The sequence below is a fragment of the Arachis duranensis genome, chromosome 1 (assembly GCF_000817695.3).
Source record: "Arachis duranensis cultivar V14167 chromosome 1, aradu.V14167.gnm2.J7QH, whole genome shotgun sequence".
Lineage (NCBI taxonomy): Eukaryota > Viridiplantae > Streptophyta > Magnoliopsida > Fabales > Fabaceae > Arachis > Arachis duranensis.
The window spans coordinates 48,756,067-48,782,627 of NC_029772.3; the positions used below are offsets into that span (position 1 = coordinate 48,756,067).

A 26,561-nucleotide genomic window follows, 5' to 3' on the forward strand; every position below is an offset into this window, starting at 1 on the left:
AAAGAGAAGATGAAGCAGTATGTGAATTTCAATTATGCAGAAAAAGTAACCAAGAGATCTCAAGGTGAGAATGAAACAGAATTCCTCCAATCTCACTCAAGATTTAAAACAGAAAAGAAAACTAAAGGAGAGAGCTATCTATTCGTAATGGAGCCGGCCTCCTTACAAAGATGGAAGTGATGCCTTATATAGGCTTTACAAGATAAAATGAAAATGAAATTAAAACAAATTACAAAAATGAAAATCCTAATTTAATTGATCCATGTGCCTTTGAGTGATGATGTGGGCTTTGCTTGCTTTGGATTTGAGGAGAAATGGGTTTGGTTGGCCTTGATTCAATTTGGTGAGGAATTGAATTAAAATGGAATTTTGGCCCATGTTGCTCCCAGGAGGCTGCCCTGCCCTTGTGGAGGGCAGGGCAGAAAATTGGTGCGTGCAGCCTTGGTGCGGTCGTGGTGCGTTAGTGCGTGCTGTAGAATGCTGCCCTGCCCTCGCGGAGGGCAGGGCAGAAAATTCTGGTGCGCCAGTTTGGTGCCTGTGCGCGCTGCTGGTGCTGCCGAATGATGCCCTTGGTGCGCCAGGTTGGTGCGCTGGCCGTGCCACAACAAAATGCTGCCCTGCCCTCGCGGAGGGCAGGGCAGTGTTTCCAAACTGAAGTCCCGTGTTCGAGACTTGGGTGATACACACGCTACCCATTTTCCTTGGCTTTCTTGGCACCATAATGAAGCCTAGTTCCTTGCTTCCTCATGGCCCTTAAAGATGCCTTTCTTTCCTGCCTCAATTGTACGCCAAATATGGATTGCTATATATCGTTGGAAAGCTCTAAATGTCAGCTTTCCAACGCAACTGGAAGCACATCAATCGGACGTCTGTAGCTCAAGTTATAGCCATTTGAAGTAGGTATGGTCATGCTGTGAGCGGCCAGATTTTAACTTAGCAAAAATTTGCTCCAACCTCACTTTGTTTCATCATGATTCTGCCCTTCCCTTGGCAAGAGCAGGGCAGTGTGCGTGCTGGCTGCTTCCTTCTTTGATTTGGTCATGGGCCACGCTTTTAAAAGCGTGGCCTAATGCTCCAAAGTGTACCCAACTTCAAAGTGTACCCCAAAGCTCTTTTTTTCTCCTTTTTTTTGTGCTTCTTTGCTTCTTTTTCTCTTATTTTTTTTCTCCTTTTTTTTGTGCTTCTTTGCTTCTTTTTCTTCTTATTTTCTACAAGATTTATAAAATTAAAATATCAAGAAAATATATCATTTAAGTACAAAAGCATTCAATATTTAAGCACAAATTATCAATTTCTTGTATGAAAAGCATAGAAAAATAGGTATATGATGACATGTCATCAGCTCTTATTCAAGAAAAGGCTTATTGAAGTTCTTCAGGATTTTGATGCTGAGCACTCGGTATAGATATATATTTCATAATACCAAAACACATATTTTATACTTTTTCACTTATTAATGATATTTGGTCTTTTAAGTGACATTCATTTATTTTGGTTGACTTCCTTTTTATTTTATACTTATTGTTATGGTATATTGTAAAACTTAAAAACAAATCTCAAAATAGAAATTGAATTCAACTTTCAAAATCTATCAATTTAATATAATTAAATTTATAGAATAAAATCACAAAATAAAAAAAATAGTAATAGAAAAATGAATTTGAATATTCAATAGGAGTAATATATTCAGATTTATAGATTTTATTAATCTATTAAATTTCGAATCTATTCGAAATCCTCTATAAAGATTCTCTTCTCAAATTGAATACTATTCAATACTATTCTATTTATTTATTCTATTTATACGACTAATTTCTACGATTAATCCTTTTATATTATAAGTATTAATATAGAAGTATTAATAGAAAGAACTATTACTAAATTAATCTTCTATTAATAGATAAATCCTTATTAATAGAATAGGGAGATCTCATATATATATTTCATATATTTTCCATTTTTCGACTTTCTTTCAAATTACGCCTTAATTCTTTCGATTTTTAGTCTATTTCTTTATTGTTTCTAAATTCAAGAACTAATTCCCGAATTGAAAATAAAAAAAACGCGGGAATAGATTATAGATTTTCTATGACTTGTAATAGAACTTATGCTTGATAGAAACATTATTATCATCCTATATAGTTGACGGATGAGATAAAGCCGAAGCTGAGTTCGTTCATTAAATAAAGACGAAAAATGGCAAAAAAGAAAGCATTCATTCCCCTTCGATATCTTACACCTATAGTCTTTTTGCCCTGGTGCATCTCTTTCACATTTCAAAAAAGTCTGGAATCTTGGGTTACTAATTGGTGGAATACTAAGCAACCTGAAATTTTCTTGAATATCATTCAAGAAAAGATTATTCTAAAAAAATTCATAGAATTCAAGGAACTATTCCTCTTGGATGAAATGCTAAAGGAATACCCGGAACTACGTTCACAAAATCTTCGTACCAAAATATACAAAGAAACCATCCAATTGATCACGACGCACAACGAGGATCGTATCCATGCAATTTTGCATTTCTCGACAAACATACTTAGTTTTGTTATTCTAAGTGGTTATTCCAGTCTGGGTAATCAAGAACTTCTTATTCTTAACTCATGGGTTCGAGAATTCCTATATAACTTAAGTGACACAATAAAAGCTTTTTCCATTCTTTTATTAACAGATTTATGTATAGGATTCCATTCGACCCATGGGTGGGAACTAATGATTGGTTCTCTCTATAAAGATTTTGGATTTGCTCAGAATGATCAAATTATATCTGGTCTTGTTTCCACATTTCCAGTCATTTTAGATACTATTATAAAATATTGGATTTTCCGTTATTTAAATCGCGTATCTCCATCACTTGTCGTGATTTATCATTCAATGAATGACTGAAAAAAAGATCCGCGGGTTAGGTCAAATTTGAAAGTTTGTTATTTTTATTTTTTACATTTTACAAAAGCAAGCTAAACAACATTCCAATCTTTTTCTTTATCGCCACCACCCAAGAGATTCTTCCCATATTCCAGGAATAGTTTTTCAGTAAATAGCCGAATCATGGATAGGGAACTAACTATGCCAGTGACCTACCAAAATTTATTGTAGAAATTGAATTTTCAGGATCAATGATTGGACCATGCAAACTAGAAATGCCATTTCTTGGATAAAGGAAGAGATTACTCGATCCATTTCCGTATCGCTCATAATATATATATTAATTCGAGCACCTATTTCAGATGCATATCCCATTTTTGCACAACAGGGATATGAAAATCCGCGAGAAGCGACAGGTCGTATTGTATGTGCCAATTGCCATTTGGCTAATAAGCCCGTGGATATTGAAGTTCCACAAACGGTACTTCCCGATACTGTATTTGAAGCGGTTGTTCGAATTCCTTATGATATGCAAATCAAACAAGTTCTTGCTAATGGTAAAAAGGGGGCTTTGAATGTCGGGGCTGTTCTTATTTTACCGGGGCGGAAATAGTAGTGAAAGCGAGGGTTCTTCCATAAAAACAACTATCACGAATGAGAATTTAACTAAAAGAGAGGATTCTAAAGATCTCGATGAAACTCAAAAATACAAGCATTTATGGATTGAATGCGAAAATTGTTATGGATTAAATTATAGGAAATTTTTTAAATCAAAAATGAATATTTGTGAACACTGTGGATATCATTTGAAAATGAGCAGTTCAGATAGAATCGAACTTTCGATTGATCCAGGTACTTGGAATCCTATGGATGAAGACATGGTCTCTATGGATCCCATTGAATTTCATTCGGAAGAGGAATCCGAATCCTATAAGAATCGTATGGACTCTTATCAAAGAAAGACAGGATTAACTGAGGCTGTTCAAACAGGCACAGGTCAACTAAACGGGATTCCTGTAGCAATTGGGATCATGGATTTTCAGTTTATGGGGGGTAGTATGGGATCTGTAGTAGGCGAGAAAATAACCCGTTTGGTCGAACATGCTGGCAATCAACTTTTACCTCTTATTCTAGTATGTGCGTCCGGAGGAGCACGTATGCAAGAAGGAAGTCTGAGCTTGATGCAAATGGCTAAAATATTTTTTTCTTTATATGAGTATCAAAAAAATAAAAGGTTATTCTATGTATCCATCCTTACATCTCCTACTACTGGTGGGGTGACCGCCAGTTTCGGCATGTTGGGCGATATCATTATTGCCGAACCCGATGCTTACATTGCATTTGCGGGTAAAAGAGTAATTGAACAAACGTTGAATACGACAATACCCGAAGGTTCACAAGTAGCTGAATATTTATTCCAAAAGGGCTTATTTGATTCAATCGTACCGCGTAATCCTTTAAAAGGGGTTTTAAGTGAGTTATTTCAGCTCCATGCTTTCTTCCCTTTGTGAAAAATTTAGCAGAACTTAAAAGATTTTTTTTCTTTTTCCAAATAAAAAAATTTAAAAGTGTATTATCATACCTATGTTCCTTGCGGAAATAGAAGGCGAAATCAATCCATTTTTTTAGTTCTACGTTTTACATTCATTCTTTCTATTTTTTATTATTTTAATAATATATTATTATATATAGAATTAGATTCTATTTTATACTCCTCAATATACTCTTTTCTACTCATCCTATTCCTATTAACTGAATATATATATTCAGTTAATAGGAATAGGATGAGTAGAAAAGAGTATATTGAGGAGTATAAAATAGAATCTAATTCTATATATAATAATATATTATTAAAATAATAAAAAATAGAAAGAATGAATGTAAAACGTAGAACTAAAAAAATGGATTGATTTCGCCTTCTATTTCCGCAAGGAACATAGGTATGATAATACACTTTTAAATTTTTTTATTTGGAAAAAGAAAAAAAATCTTTTAAGTTCTGCTAAATTTTTCACAAAGGGAAGAAAGCATGGAGCTGAAATAACTCACTTAAAACCCCTTTTAAAGGATTACGCGGTACGATTGAATCAAATAAGCCCTTTTGGAATAAATATTCAGCTACTTGTGAACCTTCGGGTATTGTCGTATTCAACGTTTGTTCAATTACTCTTTTACCCGCAAATGCAATGTAAGCATCGGGTTCGGCAATAATGATATCGCCCAACATGCCGAAACTGGCGGTCACCCCACCAGTAGTAGGAGATGTAAGGATGGATACATAGAATAACCTTTTATTTTTTTGATACTCATATAAAGCAGAAGATATTTTAGCCATTTGCATCAAGCTCAGACTTCCTTCTTGCATACGTGCTCCTCCGGACGCACATACTAGAATAAGAGGTAAAAGTTGATTGCCAGCATGTTCGACCAAACGGGTTATTTTCTCGCCTACTACAGATCCCATACTACCCCCCATAAACTGAAAATCCATGATCCCAATTGCTACAGGAAGCCCGTTTAGTTGACCTGTGCCTGTTTGAACAGCCTCAGTTAATCCTGTCTTTCTTTGATAAGAGTCCATACGATTCTTATAGGATTCGGATTCCTCTTCCGAATGAAATTCAATGGGATCCATAGAGACCATGTCTTCATCCATAGGATTCCAAGTACCTGGATCAATCGAAAGTTCGATTCTATCTGAACTGCTCATTTTCAAATGATATCCACAGTGTTCACAAATATTCATTTTTGATTTAAAAAATTTCCTATAATTTAATCCATAACAATTTTCGCATTCAATCCATAAATGCTTGTATTTTTGAGTTTCATCGAGATCTTTAGAATCCTCTCTTTTAGTTAAATTCTCATTCGTGATAGTTGTTTTTATGGAAGAACCCTCGCTTTCACTACTATTTCCGCCCTTACCACAAATAGAAGTATAAAAGTAACTGTCATTGTATTTATCACTTTCACCTAAAATGTGACTAACAATACAGATTTGAGAACGAAGATAACTTTCAATGCAATTATGAATGCCATTTTTCCAACTCGATTTAGTATCATACATGTAATGATTCTCATGTCTCTTAGAGACATTATTCAGATAGCTAGAATTCTTATGCAATTTTGCATTTCTCGACAAACATACTTAGTTTTGTTATTCTAAGTCTGTTTAATTGTAGGTTGTCTATGCAACCCCTTATCCACCATTCTTTGATGATGTAATTGGAAAGAAAGTTGTGTTTAAAATAGACCGGAAAAAAGTTGGAAATAGATGAAATGTTGGGACATTTAAAGTAGTCAATTGTTTTGATGATCATGTGATTGTAACCAAATTTAAGACAGATCCTGTTTCTAGTGTTAGTAGTTCCATTCCATGCTTTTACTTTGGACTTTGTTTACCGTGAATTGATCTTTTGTTCTTTTAAAGACATATAGTTACCATAATTTTTTTGTTTTTTTTTCTTTTTTATTTCTATCTTGATCAATTAACATTTTGTGTAGAGACTTCTCCCATCAACTGTATATTCGCCGATTCATGAGGATGTCATTCAAAATCCGCAGCCTCATGATGAAATATCATCTCTTGGTGGTAGAATCTCAGTTACTTCTGACAACATCGAATCTATTGAAGTTGATATGGAGGCTTTGGGTGCTGCGTATAACCTTACAAAGCCGGTACAAAATAGTTTAGATTATATTTGCAGATTAGTTAGCTAATATGATTTTGTATAAATTTAATGATATTAAGCATGCTGTTTGGATTCAATTTAATTATTTTTCTCGTATTTCTTTTGTTTCTTTTGGATCATAAAATTCAAAAAATTGTAGGATCCTTGTGTTCTGTTGGCTGGTACAATTACATCTATCTCTAATGATAGGAATTGGTGGTACTTAGTTTGTTTGTGTGGTGAAAAAATAGATGCAGACTAATCTAAGCTTTTTTGTCACCTTTGCTTGACACATTGTTCTCATGGAGTTTTGAGGTTATCTTTTGAACTATGTTCATTTCTATTTATATATTATTTAATTGGTATATTTTCGGGTTAGTTTAGGACTTTTGGATTATTTTAAAATATTTTTACTGTTATTTTGTTATTGTAGATACAAAGTAAAAGTTTTTGTTAATCACACTGGTGGTTGCAATGCATTAATTCTCCATGATGGAGATGTGCAACACTTAATGGGGCGAAAATGTTCTAAGGTTTTAAGAGATGATGGCTCCTTTATCTTAGTTAGCTTCTTCACGAGTTACTTCTAAACGAGATTAATTTATTATTTATTTGTTACATTGATGCATATAATTTATCTAAAAAGTGTGAACTATTTAGACGTGGGTTTGATAACAACTCATTTATTTCATATGGTGCTATAAGTAATACTGAAAATCTGTATTTTTTACAACTAAGATTGAAATAAAATTAGTGAGGAGTTTATCCTTAGCTGTGTTATTATACACCACTTGAATTTTATTTGGATATGTTTAACATTTAGTTATTTATTGTTTGTAATCTAAAACTGATGATTGAGTTATTTCTCTCGGAATCGGTAATGTATTTAGGAGTTGGTTGTGTGTGTGTGTGTGTTTTTTTGTTAGTGATTTTTTATTTTAAAAATATTTTTATGTCTTGCAGGTCACATTCTAACTTTATTAGAAAACAAGATATTTATTTTAATTTCATTTATGATGCTAAGTTAGTTTCTAATCTTTGAATTATTGATGTTGTATTTCTTATTGGGGATTTAATTGAATAAATTAATAATGTTGTTGTTCTGCTTTTTTTTTACCATGTGCTCTAGACTGGAACTCTTTATCTCTTATATTTCTACCTATTAAATGATATATCTTTATTCATTTAATGTAAAAAAAACTGTTGTGGTCAAAAGTAGAAAATTCTGTAAAATTCGCTCTGGTGTGATATCAATTTATGGTTTCCTTAATTTGTATCTTAAAGATATATCATGTGTATCGTTACTACTCTTTATTTTGTTCTCTTTCTGTGTCTTTGATTTTTTGGGTTTGATATTCTATTCTTTTTTTTCTCTGTATATTTAGATACTGATTTCTCTATTCTTCTATTATCAGAATGAACAATTTCACTTGGATGCATCTAATTTTTTGTACAAATTGATAGGGAAAAAATTGGTATTCATGGTTGATCCTCAGCCCGTTGAGAGTGACACAATATGCCCTGCGTATAATGTTTTTAAAGTTTCTACGCATGACTTTATGTTAAAGCTGATTGAACGTGTTGAGAATTGTTTTTTGAATGCGGTTAGTTTAGTTTCCTTTATTGACTTCCAAGATATTTTTTAATAAGTGTTTATTAACTTTTAGTATTATGCGTAACAATGATATTGTCTTTTCTATCAAAATATGTATAATTAGCGTGCTATTGTTTCGACTTCAAATGTGGCTTCTATTGAAGACCCTGTTTCACATATTTCTGGTTCAGTATTACCTGCTGTAATTTTTCATCTCTATGTTGTATTTTCGACCATTATTCCTTGATATCGCATTTTTGTAGAACTGGTTTTTTTATTGCTTAAGTATTTCTTCTTTTATTAAATTTGAGTAAATTTAACAGATTTCATTTTTTTATCTTATTTCTTAGCACAAATCTGTTCGTGTGGTGAATGAAATTATTTGCAACAAGAGATTGGCATCCCCATACCGTGATGTACCAAGACTTACGAAGCAAAAACTTGAAGATGCCTTTTCTAGGAGTATAAATGAAACTTGGGATGATAATGAGGAGGCATCGTCATCTATGAATATTTAGGATCTGATTCAGTTGTTGCTAATGTGATTTGCCTAGAATGTTCGGTTACAATATGTGATTTAGTTTATTCGTGTTAAAGATATGGTATTGTAGTTTTCTTGAATTGGGTTGTTGTAAGTTGGCTGGACTTAGACATTCTGTTAAAATTTTACTTGCTAAACTTCTAAATTCAGATGTTTCCTTTTATTTGAGTAACCTACAATTTCAATTGCAACTTTATTAGTAAAGAGTGGAGTTTATGTTCTAATTAAGAATTTTTAGCATATGACTTGCGGAATTGATGCATGCATTTCTAACAGATGGTTTGGGAGAAGCAGTTCTCCCAAAGAATTAAGGTAAATATTTTTTCCTATTCCTTTGATTTTATATCAACTATATCTGATCATTTGTAATTTATTAGGATTTTTTTGGATATCTTTCCTGTATATATGAATTAACTATTCTTTTTCCTTTTTATATCGGTATCCGAGTACACTGATTTCAAAGTGCTATTTGTGGTGGAGTTACTGGAATTGATGGAGTTGGTTGTGTTAGGAGAATTACATGTATTTGAGATATTAGGTCAATAAATTTGCGACTTGCGTATGAAATTTTTTTTAAAGTTGATATTATTTGTTTGTCTTATAACTAATAACTAATATGAATTTTTTTAGTGTTATTATTATGTCTTACTGTTAACATTTTTTTATTTATTAGGAAACCAAATATTTCTTTTAGGTTCAAGTATGAAACTAAAGCAATTTTTACTCTTTCAATTACTGATGTGATTTTTCTCAATTTTGACTCTTATTTATCTCAATGTTAGAAGATCTAATGTTATGCATTTGAATAATAATATACTTTCATTGTAATACGTGAAAAAATCTATAAAATCTTATATGGTTCAATTTCAATTACTCTCTTCCTTAAATTTTAATGCCATGAAAGAATTTTTTATATACATAAATTATATTGGTTTTGGTTCTAATTTGTGTTTATCTTCTTAATTGTGTAGTTTATATTTTTAAGTTGCATTTGTTGTTACATAATTTATGAAGTTGAACAAGATACAATGTTCTGTGAGACAGGATTCTTATAGCCAATTCTAAGATGTGCTCATCAAAATTAATGTTTTAAAAAGCAACGATACTTATGCAAACTATGAAGAGTTAGGAAAAAATTCTTATGTATTGAGTAGTGATAGAGTAAATAAATATGTTACATTTAGTTAAGAATTGAACAACAAAAATACTTTTAATTAACGTAAAAAGTGACAATCCAAGAACACTGAAAAAATAAATCCAAAACAAAAAACAGAAATTTTCAACCCGTGCGTTGCACGGGTGCTAGTATATATATATAGTTGAACATTGTAGTGTTTTCTGCATGTATACACTTTAAAATTAACATTAAAAATTCTCCGACAACATCAATTTGGACGAGATGTACCTCTGATAGGTTTAGAGACACAAGAACAAAGTAAGCATAGTACAAGGGAAAAAAAAGTTTGCATTGCCACATAGGCTGCATTTGTTTACATATACGAGATACTGAGACAAGAATAATGTGACATTAAATCGTATTTGGCAGATGAGACATTGACAAAGGCATTGTATTTAGAGACCTAACAAGAGACACAACTTATTTTTATCATTATTCTTGTTAATTTTTTATAATTATATTTTTTGTTATTATATTTTCTTCAAAACTTTTTTTAATGAAAAAAATGAGAATAAATTGAACTTTTAAAATATATTCAAGTTTATCACCGAACAAAATATAAAAACACTAATTTTTATGTTTTTATCTTTTGTATCTTGTTCTCAGTCCTCTTGTCTTGTCTTGTTTATCAAGAATATTCATGACGGCTAATTTTTTTGAATAGTAATTAAAATTATATTGAAATCCAAGAATAAGATGAGTACCTATACATACTAAAGAATATACATATTAAAAATCCACAAGAATTTTTAGGATATTATAAAATAAATAAATAAGAAAAAGGAAATAAATATAAAATAAAAAAGCATAAATAGAATACTCTAGTATTAAAATTCACTAATATTATTATCTCAATATAATAGAGATGATTCATATATATATATATGTTGCAGCTTATAGAGAGAAAGAGAATGGTATTTATTATGTATTATTGTTGTGTGAAATATTAGAGGCCTTGCTCTTATTTATACACGTACTAAACTCATATTTTTAACCTTCATTAATTTGATTTATTTGAAAACTTGAACCTTTTTTCTTCTTGAGAAAATGAGCAACCCAAAAATGAATGGGCATCCGCATTAATAGGGAGAAAAACCTGACTAAGGAAAAAAAGTACAGTCTCCCCCCTCTTATTGACATTATTTAATATCTCGAAATCAGCGCATCCTAATCTGATGTACTAATATTTCAAAGGAGGATTTTAGAAGTGACTTTGTAAATAAATCTATCAGATTATCACTTGAGTAGATCTGTTGGACATCAATTATTCCTTAATTTTGAAGATCATGAGTAAAGAAGAAATTGGGAGAAATTTTTTTTGTTCTATCACCTTTGATGTATCCACCTTAAGTTGAGTAATGCATGATGTATTATCTTCAAACATAATAGTTTGAACTATTTTATGATCAATCAGTCCACATGATGATAGAATATATTGAATTAAACTCCTAAGCTAAAAACACTCGTGACTTGCTTTATGTATCGCTATTATTTCAGCATGAATAGAGGATGTTGCTACTATTATTTGTTTCGTGGACCTCCATGATATAGCTATACTACTATATGTGAATAGATATCTTGTTTGAGATATTTCTTTATGTGTTTCAGACAAATATTTTGTATCTGCATAGCCAACTAATTGTGATTTGGATTTATATGGATAAAATAGTCCCATATCAACTGTTCCATGAAGATATCGAAAGATTTGTTTGATTCTATTTCAATGTCTTCTGGTTGGAGAGAAATTATACTTTGCTAGTAAATTCACTGCAAATGATATGTCAAGTCGTGTATTATTAGCAAGATACATTAGTGCTCCAATGGCACTGAGATATGGTACTTAAGGACCAAGGATATCTTCATTTTCTTCTTTAGGACGGAATTGATCCTTTTTCACATCCAAAGCCTTTACGATCATTAGGATACTTGATGGATGTGACTTATCCATATAAAATCTCTTCAAAATCATTTCTGTGTATGTTGTTTGATGAATAAAGATCCCATGTTTTGTATGCTCAATCTGCAGGCCAAGATAAAATTTAGTATTTCCAAGATCTTTCATCTCAAACTCTTCTTTTAGAGATTTTTATAATTGTTGGAATTTCTTCAGGAGTTCTAGTGATATTTAAATTATTAACGTACACAACAATTATAATGAATCTAGATGTAGATTTCCTTATAAAAACACATGGGCATATATCATCATTCTTAAATCTGTTTTTGGCCAGATACTCAATAAGACTATTATACCACATTCGTCCAGATTGCTTTAGGCCATATAAAGATCTTTGCAATTTAACTGAATATAACCCCTGCAAATATTCATTGGATGGTTTAGATATCTTTAATCCTTCAGGAATTTTTATATAGATATCACGATCTAATAATCCATATAAATAGGTTGTTACTACATCCATTAGATGCATATATAGTTTATGGTATGCGGATAAATTGACAAAATAACGCAATATTATTGCATCTACTACAAAGAAATATGTTTCTTCATAATCTATACTGAGCCTTTGTGAAAAATCTTGTGCCACAAGTCGAGTTTTGTAGCATACAACTTCATTTTTCTCATTTTGATTTCTCACAAATACCCATCTGTATCCAACAGGTTTTACATCTTCTGGTGTATGGACTACAGGTCCAAAGACTTCACGCTTTGCAAGTGAGTCTAACTCAACCTTCATAGCTTCTTCCCATTTTGGCCAATCATTCTTTTGTCGACATTCTTCAACTGTTCTTGACTCAAGATCCTTATTTTCATGCATGATGTGTATTGTCACATTATATGCAAATATTTTATTGACAATTATTTTATTTTGGTTTTATTTTCTCCTAAAAACATAATTTATCGAAATCTTATTATTTTCACAATTTTCAGAATTTTCAACTTCCTAAACATCTTCTAGCCTCAAAACTATATCCAACTTTTGGACACTTGCTAGTGTCTTTTCTATGTTTTTATCTTTTCAATAAGAATAGTAATTACCTCTTTTCTTGTTCGAGGATTTTTGTCTTTGAAACTGATAGTCCTACCATGCTTCTGACATGAATTCATTTCAGTGGCCATTTGTCCAACTAAGACATCAAATCAAATTGGAGTATTTTCAACTGATATATAGAATCTAGTTATCCTGTTCGTATCAGAAAATGTATCAAGCAATTCATTTGCTATTCTTTACCAATATATAATCTTTTGAACTTCTAGTTCACATTGCCCTGATCGAGGATCTAAATGCATCAAGGATGATGCATTCCAATTATGTTCCTTTTCAAGAAGCTTATTCTCTCCAAATAATGTTGGAAATTTTGATTCATTAAAATGACAGTTTGCAAATCGGGCTTGAAATACATCTCTAGTTTGTGTCTCAATATATCTCACTATAAAGGGAGAATCCTATCCCATATAAATCTCCAACTTTCTTTGAGGTCCCATTTTGGTGTGAGAATGTGGGATAATTGGAACATACATCGCACATTCGAATATTCTCAAATAAAAAACATTTGGCTGCTGCCTAAAAGCTAATTGCATAGGAGAAAAGTGATGGTAACTTGTTGGCCTTAAGCGAATAAGTGTTGCAGCACGTAAAATGGCATGCCCCAAGTAGAGGTTGGGAGATTTGTTCTCATAAGTAAAGGTCTAAAAATCAATTGGAGTCGTTTAATAAGTGACTCCGCATCATGGTTGTTCTAGGATGCCCCAATCGATCATGTCAAATTATGAATTCATGTGGGCTAGTAAACTTTTGGTTTACAATGGCATGTGACTCAATTGTACTGATTTTAGTATAATATAATCCAAAAAAAAGTGAGGTAACTTTTATAATATAATCTTTTTATTTAAATCATGAGTTGTGATACATAAGTACTCTTGATTTTTCTCATTCATTGTTTCAATATGATATCCATTTCGACGAATATCTTTGAAACTCAATAAGTTCCTTAGAGACTTAATAGATAATAGTGGGTGCATTATTTATTATGAATTTTGTTCCTCCAGAAAAAAATTATAGCTTTTTCGAAGCCTTCTATCACATTATCTAAGCCAATAATGGTATTAACACATTCTTTTTTTGACACAAGATGAGTAAAATATATATTACTTTTGAGAATGGTATGCGAACTTGCACTATCCGCAAGACAAACCTTCATTATATGTCTTTCCCATTTTCTTCAAAGACAAATAATAATAATAATAATAATAATAATAATAATAATAATAATAATAATAATAATAATAATAATAATTAAACATAAACATTAATATTTTATTAAACATTATTTATATACATCATACTTGAAATTTAAATACATAGGAAATAAAACTTAACATGAAATTTTTTACATTATTTATTTACATAAGTACTTAACGAATTCAAATATTATACATTTCCATCATTGATTAAATAACCAATATTTCCTTCAGGATCCTCAAAAAAATCAGATACTTCATAATGAGTGGTGTAATTTTCAGCAACTTCCTTCGAAACAATTTGTCTCCTTTCCTTTGTCATTCTTTTTCAAGAATGGTTGATAAAGATCAACCAAGTGCCTTGGAGTACGATAGGTATGATACCAATGGCCCTTTCCACCACATTTGCTTCAGTAAATAGAGCGGCGCCATCTAGGTAGGGGTGCACTTCATGATTTCTTAAAAGCAATTCATTGTTACGTTCAACAACAAGAAGGCAAGAAATTAGCTCTGAATATTTTTAAAATTTCTTTTCTCGATACTACTGCTGCAGGAGCACATTCAAGGCATGGAAGGTAAAGAAAGATTCTCTAACAACTCATTATCAATTATTTTTTCGCCACATAATGTCATTCGTGAGGTAATTCGGAACATTGTTGAATTGTATTCATTTATGAATTTAAAATCCTGTAAACGCAAGTGTGCCGACTCATATCGAACTTGAAGAAGTATCACTATCTTTTGATGATTATACCTTTCTTCAAGGATCTTCCACAGATCTACAGAATCTTTTAGTGTGAGATATTCATTTTTCATGGCCTTGAATTTATCCTTCTAGGATGCTTTATTTTCAGCCTTAACGATATCTCCAAGATCCATTGAATCAAGATCAATTTCGGCATCTAATATCCATGATAAGTAGTTGTTTTCAGATATCTCAAGAACATTAAATTCAAGATGAGAGAGTTTTGACATAATAAAAATTTTTACCTGAGTCTTCCTAAATTTTGATAAAAAAAATTCGTGCTGATAACATATTATAAAATAAATAAATAAGAAAGAAAAAATAAATATAAAATAAAGAAGTATAAATAGAAGATTTTGTTATTAATGTTCAGCAATATTATTATCTCAATATAATAAAGATGATTTATATATTAAATTTAAAATTTTTCTTTTTTAAAATAAAAAATGAGTTGCCCAAAAATTAATGGGCATTCACATTCATCCTTATCATAGTATAGTGTTACGATAAATTTTAGAAGGTTAAATTTAACAGTGTTTGTATAGTTTTCTGGAGTATTTGAGAATGTTCTAGATGGTTCCGAAATGTTCTAGAATGACCTAGAAGGTCCCGAAATACCCTAGAAGGTTCTACAAGACTCTAGAAGGTCATATAGTATTCTAGAAGACTGTAGATGTATATAGAAGTATAAAGAGTAGTATGGAATAATCTAGAAACATTTAGAAAGTTGTGGTAGGATAGATATTTGTAAAGAAGGTTCTGGATAATTAATCTGGACCGTTGATTAGATTTAATCCTAACCATCCATTGAGCAATAAATAGGGGTGAGAGTTAGAGTTTGTGGGTGTGTGAATCATTTGTAACAAACACTTGAGCAATAAAGTGCTCTTTCCACCAAGCTTCCTTTCTCTTGTGTTCTCTTGTATTCTTAGCTTCTTGCTAAGTATTGAGGGTTAGGCTGACTTGGTCTTAGCTCAAGAGGTTGAGTAAGTCCGAGTGCCGGCACGGTAGCGTTGGAGTGTGTCCAAGGCCGTGACAATTTGGCATCAGAGCAAGGTTCGAGAGGGAGCACAAGTGGTTTGTGGGTATGGCTTCTAATATCACCTTCGAGCATGTTGAGTCTCAAAGAGGAAGGAATGCTATTCCTTCTCAATGGGGAGGAAAAAAGGTCCATTCTTCAAGTGAGCCTAGAGGTAAGGACTCTAGCTTCTTAGAAGAAAGAGTTTCTATGTTGTAGAATATTCTATCCTCTATGGATGAGCGCTTCCAAAGGATAGAACATGACAAGGAGACCCTCGAGGCTCACGTGTTGAGAGAAATAGATGCTTTCAAAGAAAGCATGCTACAAATCGAAGAGAAGCTTGAGAATTCCTTAAAGCTATTTGAGGAAGTTCGATTTTGGTTCGAGGAGGCAAAATCTCGACCAACTATTATAAGGGAGACGACAAAGATTGATCTCCCAAAGCCAAAGGAGTTCAAGGGCGTGAGGGACGCTCAAGAGGTGGAAAACTTCCTATGGCAAATGGAGAAGTACTTTGAAGGCCAAGGGGTGGTCGAAGAAGCTATAAAGGTACGCACTGCAGCTCTCTACCTTTCTGATAATGCTACTTTATGGTGGAGGAGAAAGTGCGTAGATAAAGAGAAGGGTACTTGCAACATAACCACATGGGAAGATTTCAAAAGGGAGTTGAAAAGATAATTCTTCCCTGAGAATGTGGTTTATGAAGCAAGGAAGAAGTTGAGGGAGTTGAAGCACAAGAGTACGATTAGTGACTACGTAAAGGAGTTCACTACTCTCACGCTTCAAATCCCCAACTTAGCATCAGAGGATGCATTGTTCTTCTTCATTGATGGACTCCAACCTTGGACAAAGCAAGAACTACAAAGAAGGAATGTTAAGGATGTCGATGAGGCCATCATCGTGGCCGAATCACTCACTGAGTATCGTAAGGGAGACTCTAAACCCAAGTCTTCCTCCAAGCCTAGTTCTGCTAAAGGTGGGGGAGACAAGGGAAACAAAGGAGGATGCTTCGTGTGCAAGGGACCATACCAAATGAAGGATTGTCCCAAGCTAGGGACTTTGGCATCTATCTCCGAGGAACAAGAGGCTCAATCACAAGTGACTGAATGTGTTGAATCTGTCCAACTCATGAATGCTGTGAAGAGAAAGGAGACAAACCATGTAGAAAAGAAAGGCTTGATGTATGTCAAAGCCTTTATTAATGAAAAACCCGTCATGGCTATGATCGACACTGGTGCTACACACAACTTCATCACGCCTAATGAAGCAAAGAGGCTTGGGTTGAAAATCACCGAAAAGAATGGCTGGTTCAAACCCGTTCATACCAAGGGTGAACCCCGTAAGGGAGTAGCAAAATGGGTTGAGATGACTCTTGGTTCTTGGAAGGGCCTTGTGGATTTCTCAGTAGCACCCATGGACGATTTTAAAATAGCCATCGGGCTCGATTTGCAAAGGAAGGCAAATATAATACCTATGCCATACTACGATGTAGTATGCGTCATGGAGAAAAGGTCTCCATGCATGGTCCCTACATTCTCAAAAGTTGGAGGAATCCCAATGCTCTCGACCATGCAACTCAAGAAAGATTTCAAGAAGGGGAAGATGATGTCTTTGCTACAAGAGGAGTCAATGTCCAAAGGAGAAGTTGTTCCCCCTAAAATCAAGGAAGTCCTTGAAGAAAATAAGGATGTGATGCCTCCCGAGTTGCCAAAACAACTACCACCTAGGAGGAAGGTGGACCACAAGTTTGAATACAAGTCAGGCAAGACTAATATGGTAGTAGATGCACTGAGTCGCAAGGCTGAGTTGGTGGCCATTTCTATGGTTGAAGGAGATATTTTGCATACCATCAAGGAAGGGTTGCATCACGATCCACTAGCCAAGAAGTTAGTGGAGTTGGCTAGAGAAGGTAAGACCAAAAGATTTTGGTTAGAAAACAACCTTCTCTACACTAAAGGGAGAAGACTATACATCCCTAAATGGGAAAATCTAAGAAGAAAATTTGTGAGAGAATGCCACGACACCAAGTGGGTTGGTCACTAAGGTCAGCAAAGGACGTTGGCACTCATTGAATCTTCTTATTATTGGCCTCAAATGAGAGATAAAATGGAGAGTTATGTGAAGACTTGTCTTGTGTGCCAATTGGATTAGATCGAAAACAAGACACCAAGCGGGTTGTTGGAACCTCTGCCTCCATCAGAGCGACCGTGAGAAAGTATCTCTCTAGATTTCATCTCTGCCTTACCGAAGTCCAAGGGGTTTAGATCTATTCTTGTGGTAGTGGATCGATTTTCAAAGTATGCTACCTTTATACCCGCCCCTACCGACTGCACTGCAAAGGAGGCAGCACGACTATTCTTCAAGAATGTGATGAAATATTCGGGATTGCCTAAGAGCATCATTAGTGATCGAGATCCACGCTTCACAGGACGACTATGGACAGAGCTGTTCAAACTCCTTGGGTCGGAGCTTCATTTTTCAACAAGCTTCCATCCTCAAACCGATGGGCAGACTGAGAGAGTAAATGCCTTACTCGAGTGTTACTTGAGGTATTTCGTAGGCGCTAATCAGAAGGATTGGACAAAACTCCTCGACATTGTTCAATTCTCATACAATTTGCAAATGAGTGAGTCTACAGGGAAGAATCCGTTCGAGATTGTGACTGGACAATAGTCTCTTACACCGCACTCTCTTTTTTCCACTTACTCAGGGAAGAGCCCGGGAGCTTATCATATGATTAAGTCTTGGAAAGAGCAAGTAGATCTCACTCGTTCTTACCTCGACAAAGCTGCAAAGAGGATGAAGAAATGGGCAGATAAAAAGAGGAGGCATGCAAGATATCAAGCAGGAGACAAGGTAATGATTAAACTTCTTCCACAATAATTCAAAGCTTTTCGCAAAGTTCATAAGGGTTTAATCCGCAAATACGAAGGGCCATTTGAGATCATTAGACGTGTTGGGGAGGTTGCTTACAAAGTACAACTCCCTCCCTCTATGAAGATCCATCCTGTCTTCCATGTGAGTATGCTTAAACCATATCATGAAGACCAAGACGAACCGAGTAGAAGTGACTCGAGTCGTGCTCCGCTCGTGTTGATTAGATCCTTTGATAAAGAAATCAAAGAAATCGTTGCTAATTGCATCGTGCGACAAAGAGGAGTACCACCAAGTATCCAATACTTAATCAAGTGGAAAGGATTCCCGATAACCGAAGATAGCTGGGAAACTCGTGAAGATTTGTGGCAATTCCAAGAACACCTACAACGCTATCATGAACAGAATGCGACGAGGACGTCTGCGCATTAGGTGGGGGAGAATGTCACGGTAAATTTAAGAAGGTTAAATTTAACAGTGTTTGTATAGTTTTTTGGAGTGTTTGAGAATGCTCTAGATGGTTCCGGAGCGTTCTAGAATGTCCTAGAAGGTCTCGAAATACCCTAGAAGGTTCTAGAAGACTCTGGAAGGTCATAGAGTATTCTAGAAGACTGTAGATGTATATAGAAGTATAAAGAGTTGTATGGAATAATCTAGAAACATTTAGAAAGTTATGGTAGGATAGATATTTGTAAAGAAGGTTCTGGATGATTAATCTGGACCGTTGATTAGATTTAATCCTAAAAATCCATTGAGGAGATGGATGGCTATAAATAGCAGTGAGAGTTAGAGTTTGTGAGTGTGTGAATCATTTGTAACAAACACTTGAGCAATAAAGTGCTCTTTCCACCAAGCTTTCTTTTTCTGGTGTTCTCTTGTATTCTTAGCTTTCTTGCTAAGTATTGAGGGTTAGGCTGACTTGGTCTTAGCTCAAGAGGTTGAGTAAGTCTGAGTGCCGGCACGGTAGCCTTGGAGTGTGTCCAAGGCCGTGACAATTTTGCATCAGAGCAAAGTTCGAAAGGGAGCACAAGTGGTTTGTGGGTATGGCTTCTAATATCACCTTCGAGCATGTTGAGTCTCAAAGAGGAAGGAATGCTATTCCTTCTCAATGGGGAGGCAAAAAGGTTTATTCTTCAAGTGAGCCTAGAGGTAAGGACTCTAACTTCTTAGAAGAAAGAGTTTCTATGTTGAAGAATGTTCTATCCTCTATGGATGAGCACTTCCAAAGGATAGAACATGACAAGGAGACCCTCAAGGCTCACGAGTTGGTAGAACTAGATGCTTTCAAAGAAAGCATCCTCTAAATCGAAGAGAAGCTTGACAATTCCTTAAAGCTATTTGAGGAAATTCGAGTTTGGTTTGAGGAGGCAAAATCTCGACCAACTATTATAAGGGAGACGACAAAGATTGATCTCCTAAAGCAAAAGGAGTTCAAGGGCATGAGAGACGCTCGAGAGGTGGAGAACTTCCTATGGCAAATGGAGAGGTACTTTGAAGGCCAAGGGGTGGTCGAAGAAGCAATAAAGGTACGCATTGCAGCTCTCTACCTTTCTGATAATGCTACTTTGTGGTGGAGGAGAAAGTGTGTAGATATGGAGAAGGGTACTTGCAACATAACCACAGAGTTGAAAAGACAAATTTTCCCTGAGAATGTGGTTTATGAAGCAAGGAAGAAGTTGAGGGAGTTGAAGCACAAGAGTAGGATTAGCGACTACGTAAAGGAGTTCACTACTCTCACGCTTCAAATCCCCAACTTAGCATCAGAGGATGTATTGTTCTTCTTCATTGATGGACTCCAACCTTGGGCAAAGCAAGAACTACAAAGAAGGAATGTTAAGGATGTCGATGAGGCCATCGTCGTGGCCGAATCACTCACTGAGTATCATAAAGGAGACTCTAAACCCAAGTCTTCCTCCAAGCCTAGTTCTGCTAAAGGTGAGGGAGACAAGGGGAAGAGTTTCTCAACTAAGAAGGAAGGAAAATACTCTTCAAAGAAAGAGTACAAAGAAAAGAAGAATGCTTTCGTGCCCAAAGGAGGATGCTTCGTGTGCAAGGGACTACACCAAATGAAGGATTGTCCCAAGCTAGGGACTTTGGCATCTATCGCCGAGGAACGAGAGGCTCAATCACAAGTGACTGAATGTGTTGGATCAGTCCAACTCATGAATGCTGTGAAAGGAAAGGAGACAAACCCTGTAGAAAAGAAAGGCTTGATGTATGTCAAAGCCTTTATTAATGAAAAACCCGTCATGGCTATGAACGACACTGATGCTACACACAACTTCATCACGCCTGATGAAGCAAAGAGGCTTAGATTGAAAATCACCGAAAAGAATGGCTGGTTCAAACCCGTGAATACCAAGGGTGAACCCCTTAAGGGAGTAGCAACAGGGGTTGAGATGACTCTTGGTTCTTGGAAGGGCCTTGTGGATTTCTCAGTAGCACCCATGGACGATTTTAAAATAGTCATCAGGCTCGATTTGCAAAGGAAGGCAAATATAATACCTATGCCATACTACGACGTAGTATGCGTCATGGAGAAAGGGTCTCCATGCATGGTCCCTACAATCTCAAAAGTTGGAAGAATCCCGATGCTCTCGACCATGCAACTCAAGAAAGATTTCAAGAAGGGGAAGATGATGTCTTTGCTACAAGAGGAGTCAACGTCCAAAGGAGAAGTTTTTCCCCTAAAATCAAGGAAGTCCTTGAAGAAAATAAGGATGTGATGCCTCCCGAGTTGCCAAAACAACTACCACCTAGGAGGATGGTTGACCACAAGTTTGAATACAAGTCAGGCAAGACTAATGTGGTAGCAGATGCGCTAAGTCGTAAGGCTGAGTTGGTGGCCATTTCTATCGTTGAAGGAGATATTTTGCATACCATCAAGGAAGGGTTGCATCACGATCCACTAGCCAAGAAGTTGGCGGAGTTGGCTAGAGAAGGTAAGACCAAAAGATTTTGGTTAGAAAACGACCTTCTCTACACTAAAGGGAGAAGACTATACGTCCCTAAATGGGAAAATCTAAGAAGAAAATTAGTGAGAGAATGCCACGACACCAAGTGGGCTGGTCACTAAGGTCAGTAAAGGACCTTGGCACTCATTGAATCTTCTTATTATTGGCCTCAAATGAGAGATGAAATGGAGAGCTATGTGAAGACTTGTCTTGTGTGCCAACAAGATAAGATTGAAAACAAGACACCAAGTGGATTGTTGGAACCTCTGCCTCCATCAGAGCGACTGTGGGAAAGTATCTCTCTAGATTTCATCTCTGCCTTACCGAAGTCCGAGGGGTTTGGATCTATTCTTGTGGTAGTGGATCGATTTTCAAAGTATGCTACCTTTATACCCGCCCCTACCGACTGCACTGTAGAGGAGGCAGCACGACTATTCTTCAAGAAAGTGGTGAAATATTGGGGATTGCCTAAGAACATCATTAGTGATCGAGATCCACGCTTCACAGGACGACTATGGACAGAGTTGTTCAAACTCCTTGGGTTGGAGTTTCATTTTTCAACATGCATCCATCCTCAAACCGATGGGCAGACTGAGAGAGTGAATGCCTTACTCGAGTGTTACTTGAGGCATTTCGTAAGTGCTAATCAGAAGGAATGGACAAAACTCCTCGACATTGCTCAATTCTCATACAATTTGCAAATGAGTGAGTCTATAGGAAAGAGTTCGTTCGAGATTGTGACTGGACAACAGCCGCTTACACCTCACTCTCTTTCTTCCTCTTACTCAGGGAAGAGCCTTGGAGCTTATCATATGATTAAGTCTTGGGAAGAACAAGAAGATGTCACTCGTTCTTACCTCGACAAAGCTACAAAGAGGATGAAGAAATGGACAGATAAGAAGAGGAGGCATGCAAGATATCAAGTGGGACACAAGGTAATGATTAAACTTCTTCCACAACAATTCAAAACCTTTCGCAAAGTTCATAAGGGTTTAATCCGCAAATACGAAGGGCCATTTGAGATCATTGGACGTGTTGGGGAGGTTGCTTACAAAGTATAACTCCCTCCCTCTATGAAGATCCACCCGGTCTTCCATGTGAGTATACTTAAACCATATCATGAAGACCAAGACGAACCGAGTAGAAGTGACTCGAGTCGTGCTCCGCCTGTGGTGATTAGATCCTTTGATAAAGAAACCGAAGAGATCTTTGCTAATCGCATCGTGCGACGAAGAGGAGCACCACCAAGTATCCAATACTTGATCAAGTGGAAAGGACTCTCGATAACCGAAGCTAGCTGGGAAACTCGTGAAGATTTGTGGCCATTCCAAGAACACCTACGGTGCTATCATGAACAGAACGCGACAAGAACGTCTGCGCATTAGGTGGGGGAGAATATCATGGTAAATTTTAGAAGGTTAAATTTAACAGTGTTTGTATAGTTTTCTGGAGTGTTTGAGAATGCTCTAGATGGTTTCGAAACATTCTAGAATGTCCTAGAAGGTCCCAAGAATACCCTAGAAGGTTCTAGAAGACTCTGAAAGGTCATAGAGTATTCTAGAAGACTGTAGATATATATAGAAGTATAAAGAGTGATATGGAATAATCTAAAAACATTTAGAAAGTTGTGGTAGGATAGATATTTATAAAGAAGGTTCTGAATGATTAATCTGGACCGTTGATTAAATTTAATCATAACCTTCCATTGAGGAGGTGAATGGCTATAAATAGGGGTGAGAGTTAGAGTTCGTAGGTGTGTGAATCATTTGTAACAAACACTTGAGCAATAAAGTGCTCTTTCCACCAAGCTTTCTTTCTCTTGTGTTCTCTTGTATTCTTAGCTTTCTTGCTAAGTATTGAGGGTTAGACTAACTTGGTCTTAGCTCAAGAGGTTGAGTAAGTTCGAGTGCCGACACAGTAGTGTTGGAGTGTGTCCAAGGTTGTGACAGTAGAAAAATAAATCACTGAATAACACAACTCCAATTTATTAGTCATCATCAAGTGGAATAATGATAATATGTATATTCCTACTTCCCCAAACAAACAAAGGCAGATTATGCCTTCCCAATCCAAACCTTGTTGGCCTTACAAGATACAGGCCTTACAAAACTCCATAAAAAATCCTGGGCTGACATATGTGATAGCTCAGATGAAGATGAAATAGACCTTACCAAACTTATCTCACAAATGGCAACTCAAAAAACCATTTGCAATTATCCAAAAGGAAAAACAATTGCCCAAACCCAGCCTGTCAACACTCAATTAAAACAACCATCCACATACATTTCAAAAAACAAGTTCTCATCTGTCCTTCTAATGGAACCCGAGTTTTGGGAAAAATCACCTTTTAAAGTTATTCCTAAAGTCTTTCCACCAGGATTCCATTTTAAAACCCAAACAATACAAAAAAATTCTCAAATCCTTATGACCCGATAGGATATTCTTATTGGGATTATGTGGATTCCTGGACAAGAGTATTTTGGTTACAAAATATTACAAATTTTTAAATGATGTTAGATTGCATATTCCTTTTTTTGAATGGTTTCATGCTTATTCCATAAAAAACAACATTGAGTATCCTTTTAAAACTAAACAAACTTCATTTTCAGCAAATGTTATTTCAACTTGGAAAGTCAAAGATGGGAACTTAGTTAGATCTGAGTTTCCTCCAAAAGGAGCTTTTATTATTTCAAATACGGAAGGACATAACCCTATTATGGCCTCTCCCTTTAAATAAAAGAATGTGGATGTTGTCGCCCCTAAAGATATTAAAATTCTCATTGAACAATCAAATTATACCAACAGATTTTTACAATGCTTGGGTGACAACCTTTCATCTTCAGGATCTACTTTCTCCTTGAAAAACTTCTGAAGCATCTACCTCTAAAAGTATTGAGAAACCTCTTTTTAAACCTTTCAAAATAAGTAGCAAGGCTAAGCAAAGTCTTAAAACCTCCATTTTAAAACAACAATCCAGTGATTCGGAAGTTATTCAAAAGATTGACCAACTTTTGAACCGTTTTACTACTATCCCTGAAACTCCTACAAACTCGGGTGAATCTACTTCTCGTATTCAAACACGCTCATCTAAAGCTATTAATGCCCTCGGCCTTGAGTCCAATGAATCTTGCTCTGAGCAAAGTGATGATTCTGGCAAATCATCTCTCAAGATCAGCCCCATTTTGACCAACTCCCTAACCAAGTGGAAGGGTTTAACTAAACTCTCTACGTATGGTTATAATCGTGTATCCGCTCCAGATCTAGCTCTCGAAGAAAGAGAACTAGGTTTTGTTAGCTTCAATGCCAATAATGTCTATGAATGGAATATAGATGGCAAAACGGAATATAATATCATGAGTATGCTCCAGCATATGACATATGACAATGGTAGGTACAGCCTATCAAGCAGCCCATGACACCTCTGAAGAAGCTATAGCCAATGTTATTGTTTCTGGGTTTAGTGGCCAACTAAAGGGATGGTGGGATAACTACATTTCCGATAACCAAAAACACTCAATCTTTTCTGCCATAAAAGTCAACGACCAGAACGAACCCATCATTGGTGACGATGGGGAACCTATCCCCGATGCTGTCAATACCTTAATTTTTACCATAGCAAGCCACTTCATTGGTGATCCATCTCTTTGGAAAGACCGTTCTGCTGAGCTGCTTTCCAATCTCAAATGCAAAACTTTGTCTGACTTTCGATGGTATAAAGACACCTTTCTTACTAGAGTTTATACCAGAGAAGACAGTCAACAATCTTTCTGGAAAGAAAAATTCCTTGCTGGACTCCCCAAATCCCTTGGAGATAAAGTAAGGGACAAAATTTGTAGCTCAACCCCTGACGGAATAATACCCTATGATGAGTTAAGTTATGGCCAACTCATTTCTTTTATCCAAAAGGTTGCACTAAAGATTTGTCAAGATGATAAAATTCAAAGGCAACTTGCTCGTGAGAAAACCCAAAATCGTATCGATTTGGGAACTTTCTGTGAGCAATTCGGTCTTCCTACTTGTCATCCAAGGAAATCTAAAAGACCTTCCAACCGAAAAGTTTTTAAACCTAACCCTGAAAAGAATTTTAGAAGATTCAAAAAGGGTTTTCAAAAACCTAAAAATGAAACAGGTTTCAAAAGAATTTTCAAAAGTATCCCCAGAAAAACCCCATTATTTGTTACACATGTAAAAAACCAGGACATGTTAGCAAATATTGTCGGTTAAAAGGAAAGATTAATAATCTGAACCTTGATCCTCAGATTGAGGAACAGATTAATAATCTTATGATTGAGAGTTCAGATGATAACTCTGGGCCAGAATCTTCTGATGATAATATCAACAATATCCAAGTTGATGATGTTGAGTCATCCTCAGATTCAGATATCAAACAAATTAATGTTTTATCCAAAGATCAAGATCTCTTATTTGATGCTATCGAGGCTATTGACAATCCAAAACAAAAGAAAGACTTTCTTTTAAAACTAAAAAGATCTTTACAAAAGGAGAAAAAAAACCAAAAATTTGGTCCTTAACAATAAATATGATGTCAAACCTATTTTCAAAAAATTAGAAAAACAAGTTATTCGTCCCATAACCATTCAGGACCTCCAAACTGAGGTTAACAATCTTAAGAGAGAAATCCAGGAAATCAAAAGAAACCAAAACGATCATCATCTTATTCTCTCGCAATTAGTACAAGAAGAAGAATCTAGTGATGAGGATCTTGGTTCTCTTTTAAACCAAACTGAGTGCTCTAAGGAACAAGAAAATAAAATTTCTAACGACAATGAGGTAAAACAAATGTTGAGAATAATAAATGTATTCTCCTTCATGAAGCATCGTGTTAATATCCAAATTGTCGTTAAAGATTTTGTTTTTGACACCATTGCACTCTTGATTCAGGTGCAGATTCAAACTGTAT

The 26,561-nt window shown here is 35.2% G+C and overlaps 4 protein-coding genes across 4 annotated transcripts; 3 read left to right on the top strand and 1 right to left on the bottom strand.

Annotated features, from left to right (window-relative positions):
* The first annotated feature begins 1,993 nt into the window (after positions 1 to 1,993).
* LOC127745547 (chloroplast envelope membrane protein-like) lies at positions 1,994 to 3,324 on the top strand. The gene has a single exon (XM_052258344.1). The coding sequence runs from the start codon at positions 2,197 to 2,199 to the stop codon at positions 2,884 to 2,886; it is 690 nt and encodes a 229-aa protein (XP_052114304.1). The 5' UTR covers positions 1,994 to 2,196; the 3' UTR covers positions 2,887 to 3,324.
* Positions 3,128 to 3,478, top strand: LOC127748339 (cytochrome f). The gene has a single exon (XM_052262652.1). It carries the CDS (start codon positions 3,128 to 3,130, stop codon positions 3,476 to 3,478), a length of 351 nt encoding a protein of 116 aa, XP_052118612.1.
* Positions 3,471 to 4,514, top strand: LOC127745549 (acetyl-coenzyme A carboxylase carboxyl transferase subunit beta, chloroplastic-like). Its single transcript, XM_052258348.1, has one exon. It carries the CDS (start codon positions 3,642 to 3,644, stop codon positions 4,374 to 4,376), a length of 735 nt encoding a protein of 244 aa, XP_052114308.1. The 5' UTR covers positions 3,471 to 3,641; the 3' UTR covers positions 4,377 to 4,514.
* Positions 4,515 to 4,727: 213 nt separating this feature from the next.
* On the bottom strand, positions 4,728 to 6,238 carry LOC127748343 (acetyl-coenzyme A carboxylase carboxyl transferase subunit beta, chloroplastic-like). Its single transcript, XM_052262653.1, has 2 exons — positions 6,197 to 6,238; positions 4,728 to 5,980 (listed from the first exon to the last, which is right to left on the bottom strand). The coding sequence occupies exons 1-2, from the start codon at positions 6,236 to 6,238 to the stop codon at positions 4,877 to 4,879; spliced, it is 1,146 nt and encodes a 381-aa protein (XP_052118613.1). The 3' UTR covers positions 4,728 to 4,876.
* Positions 6,239 to 26,561: the final 20,323 nt, after the last annotated feature.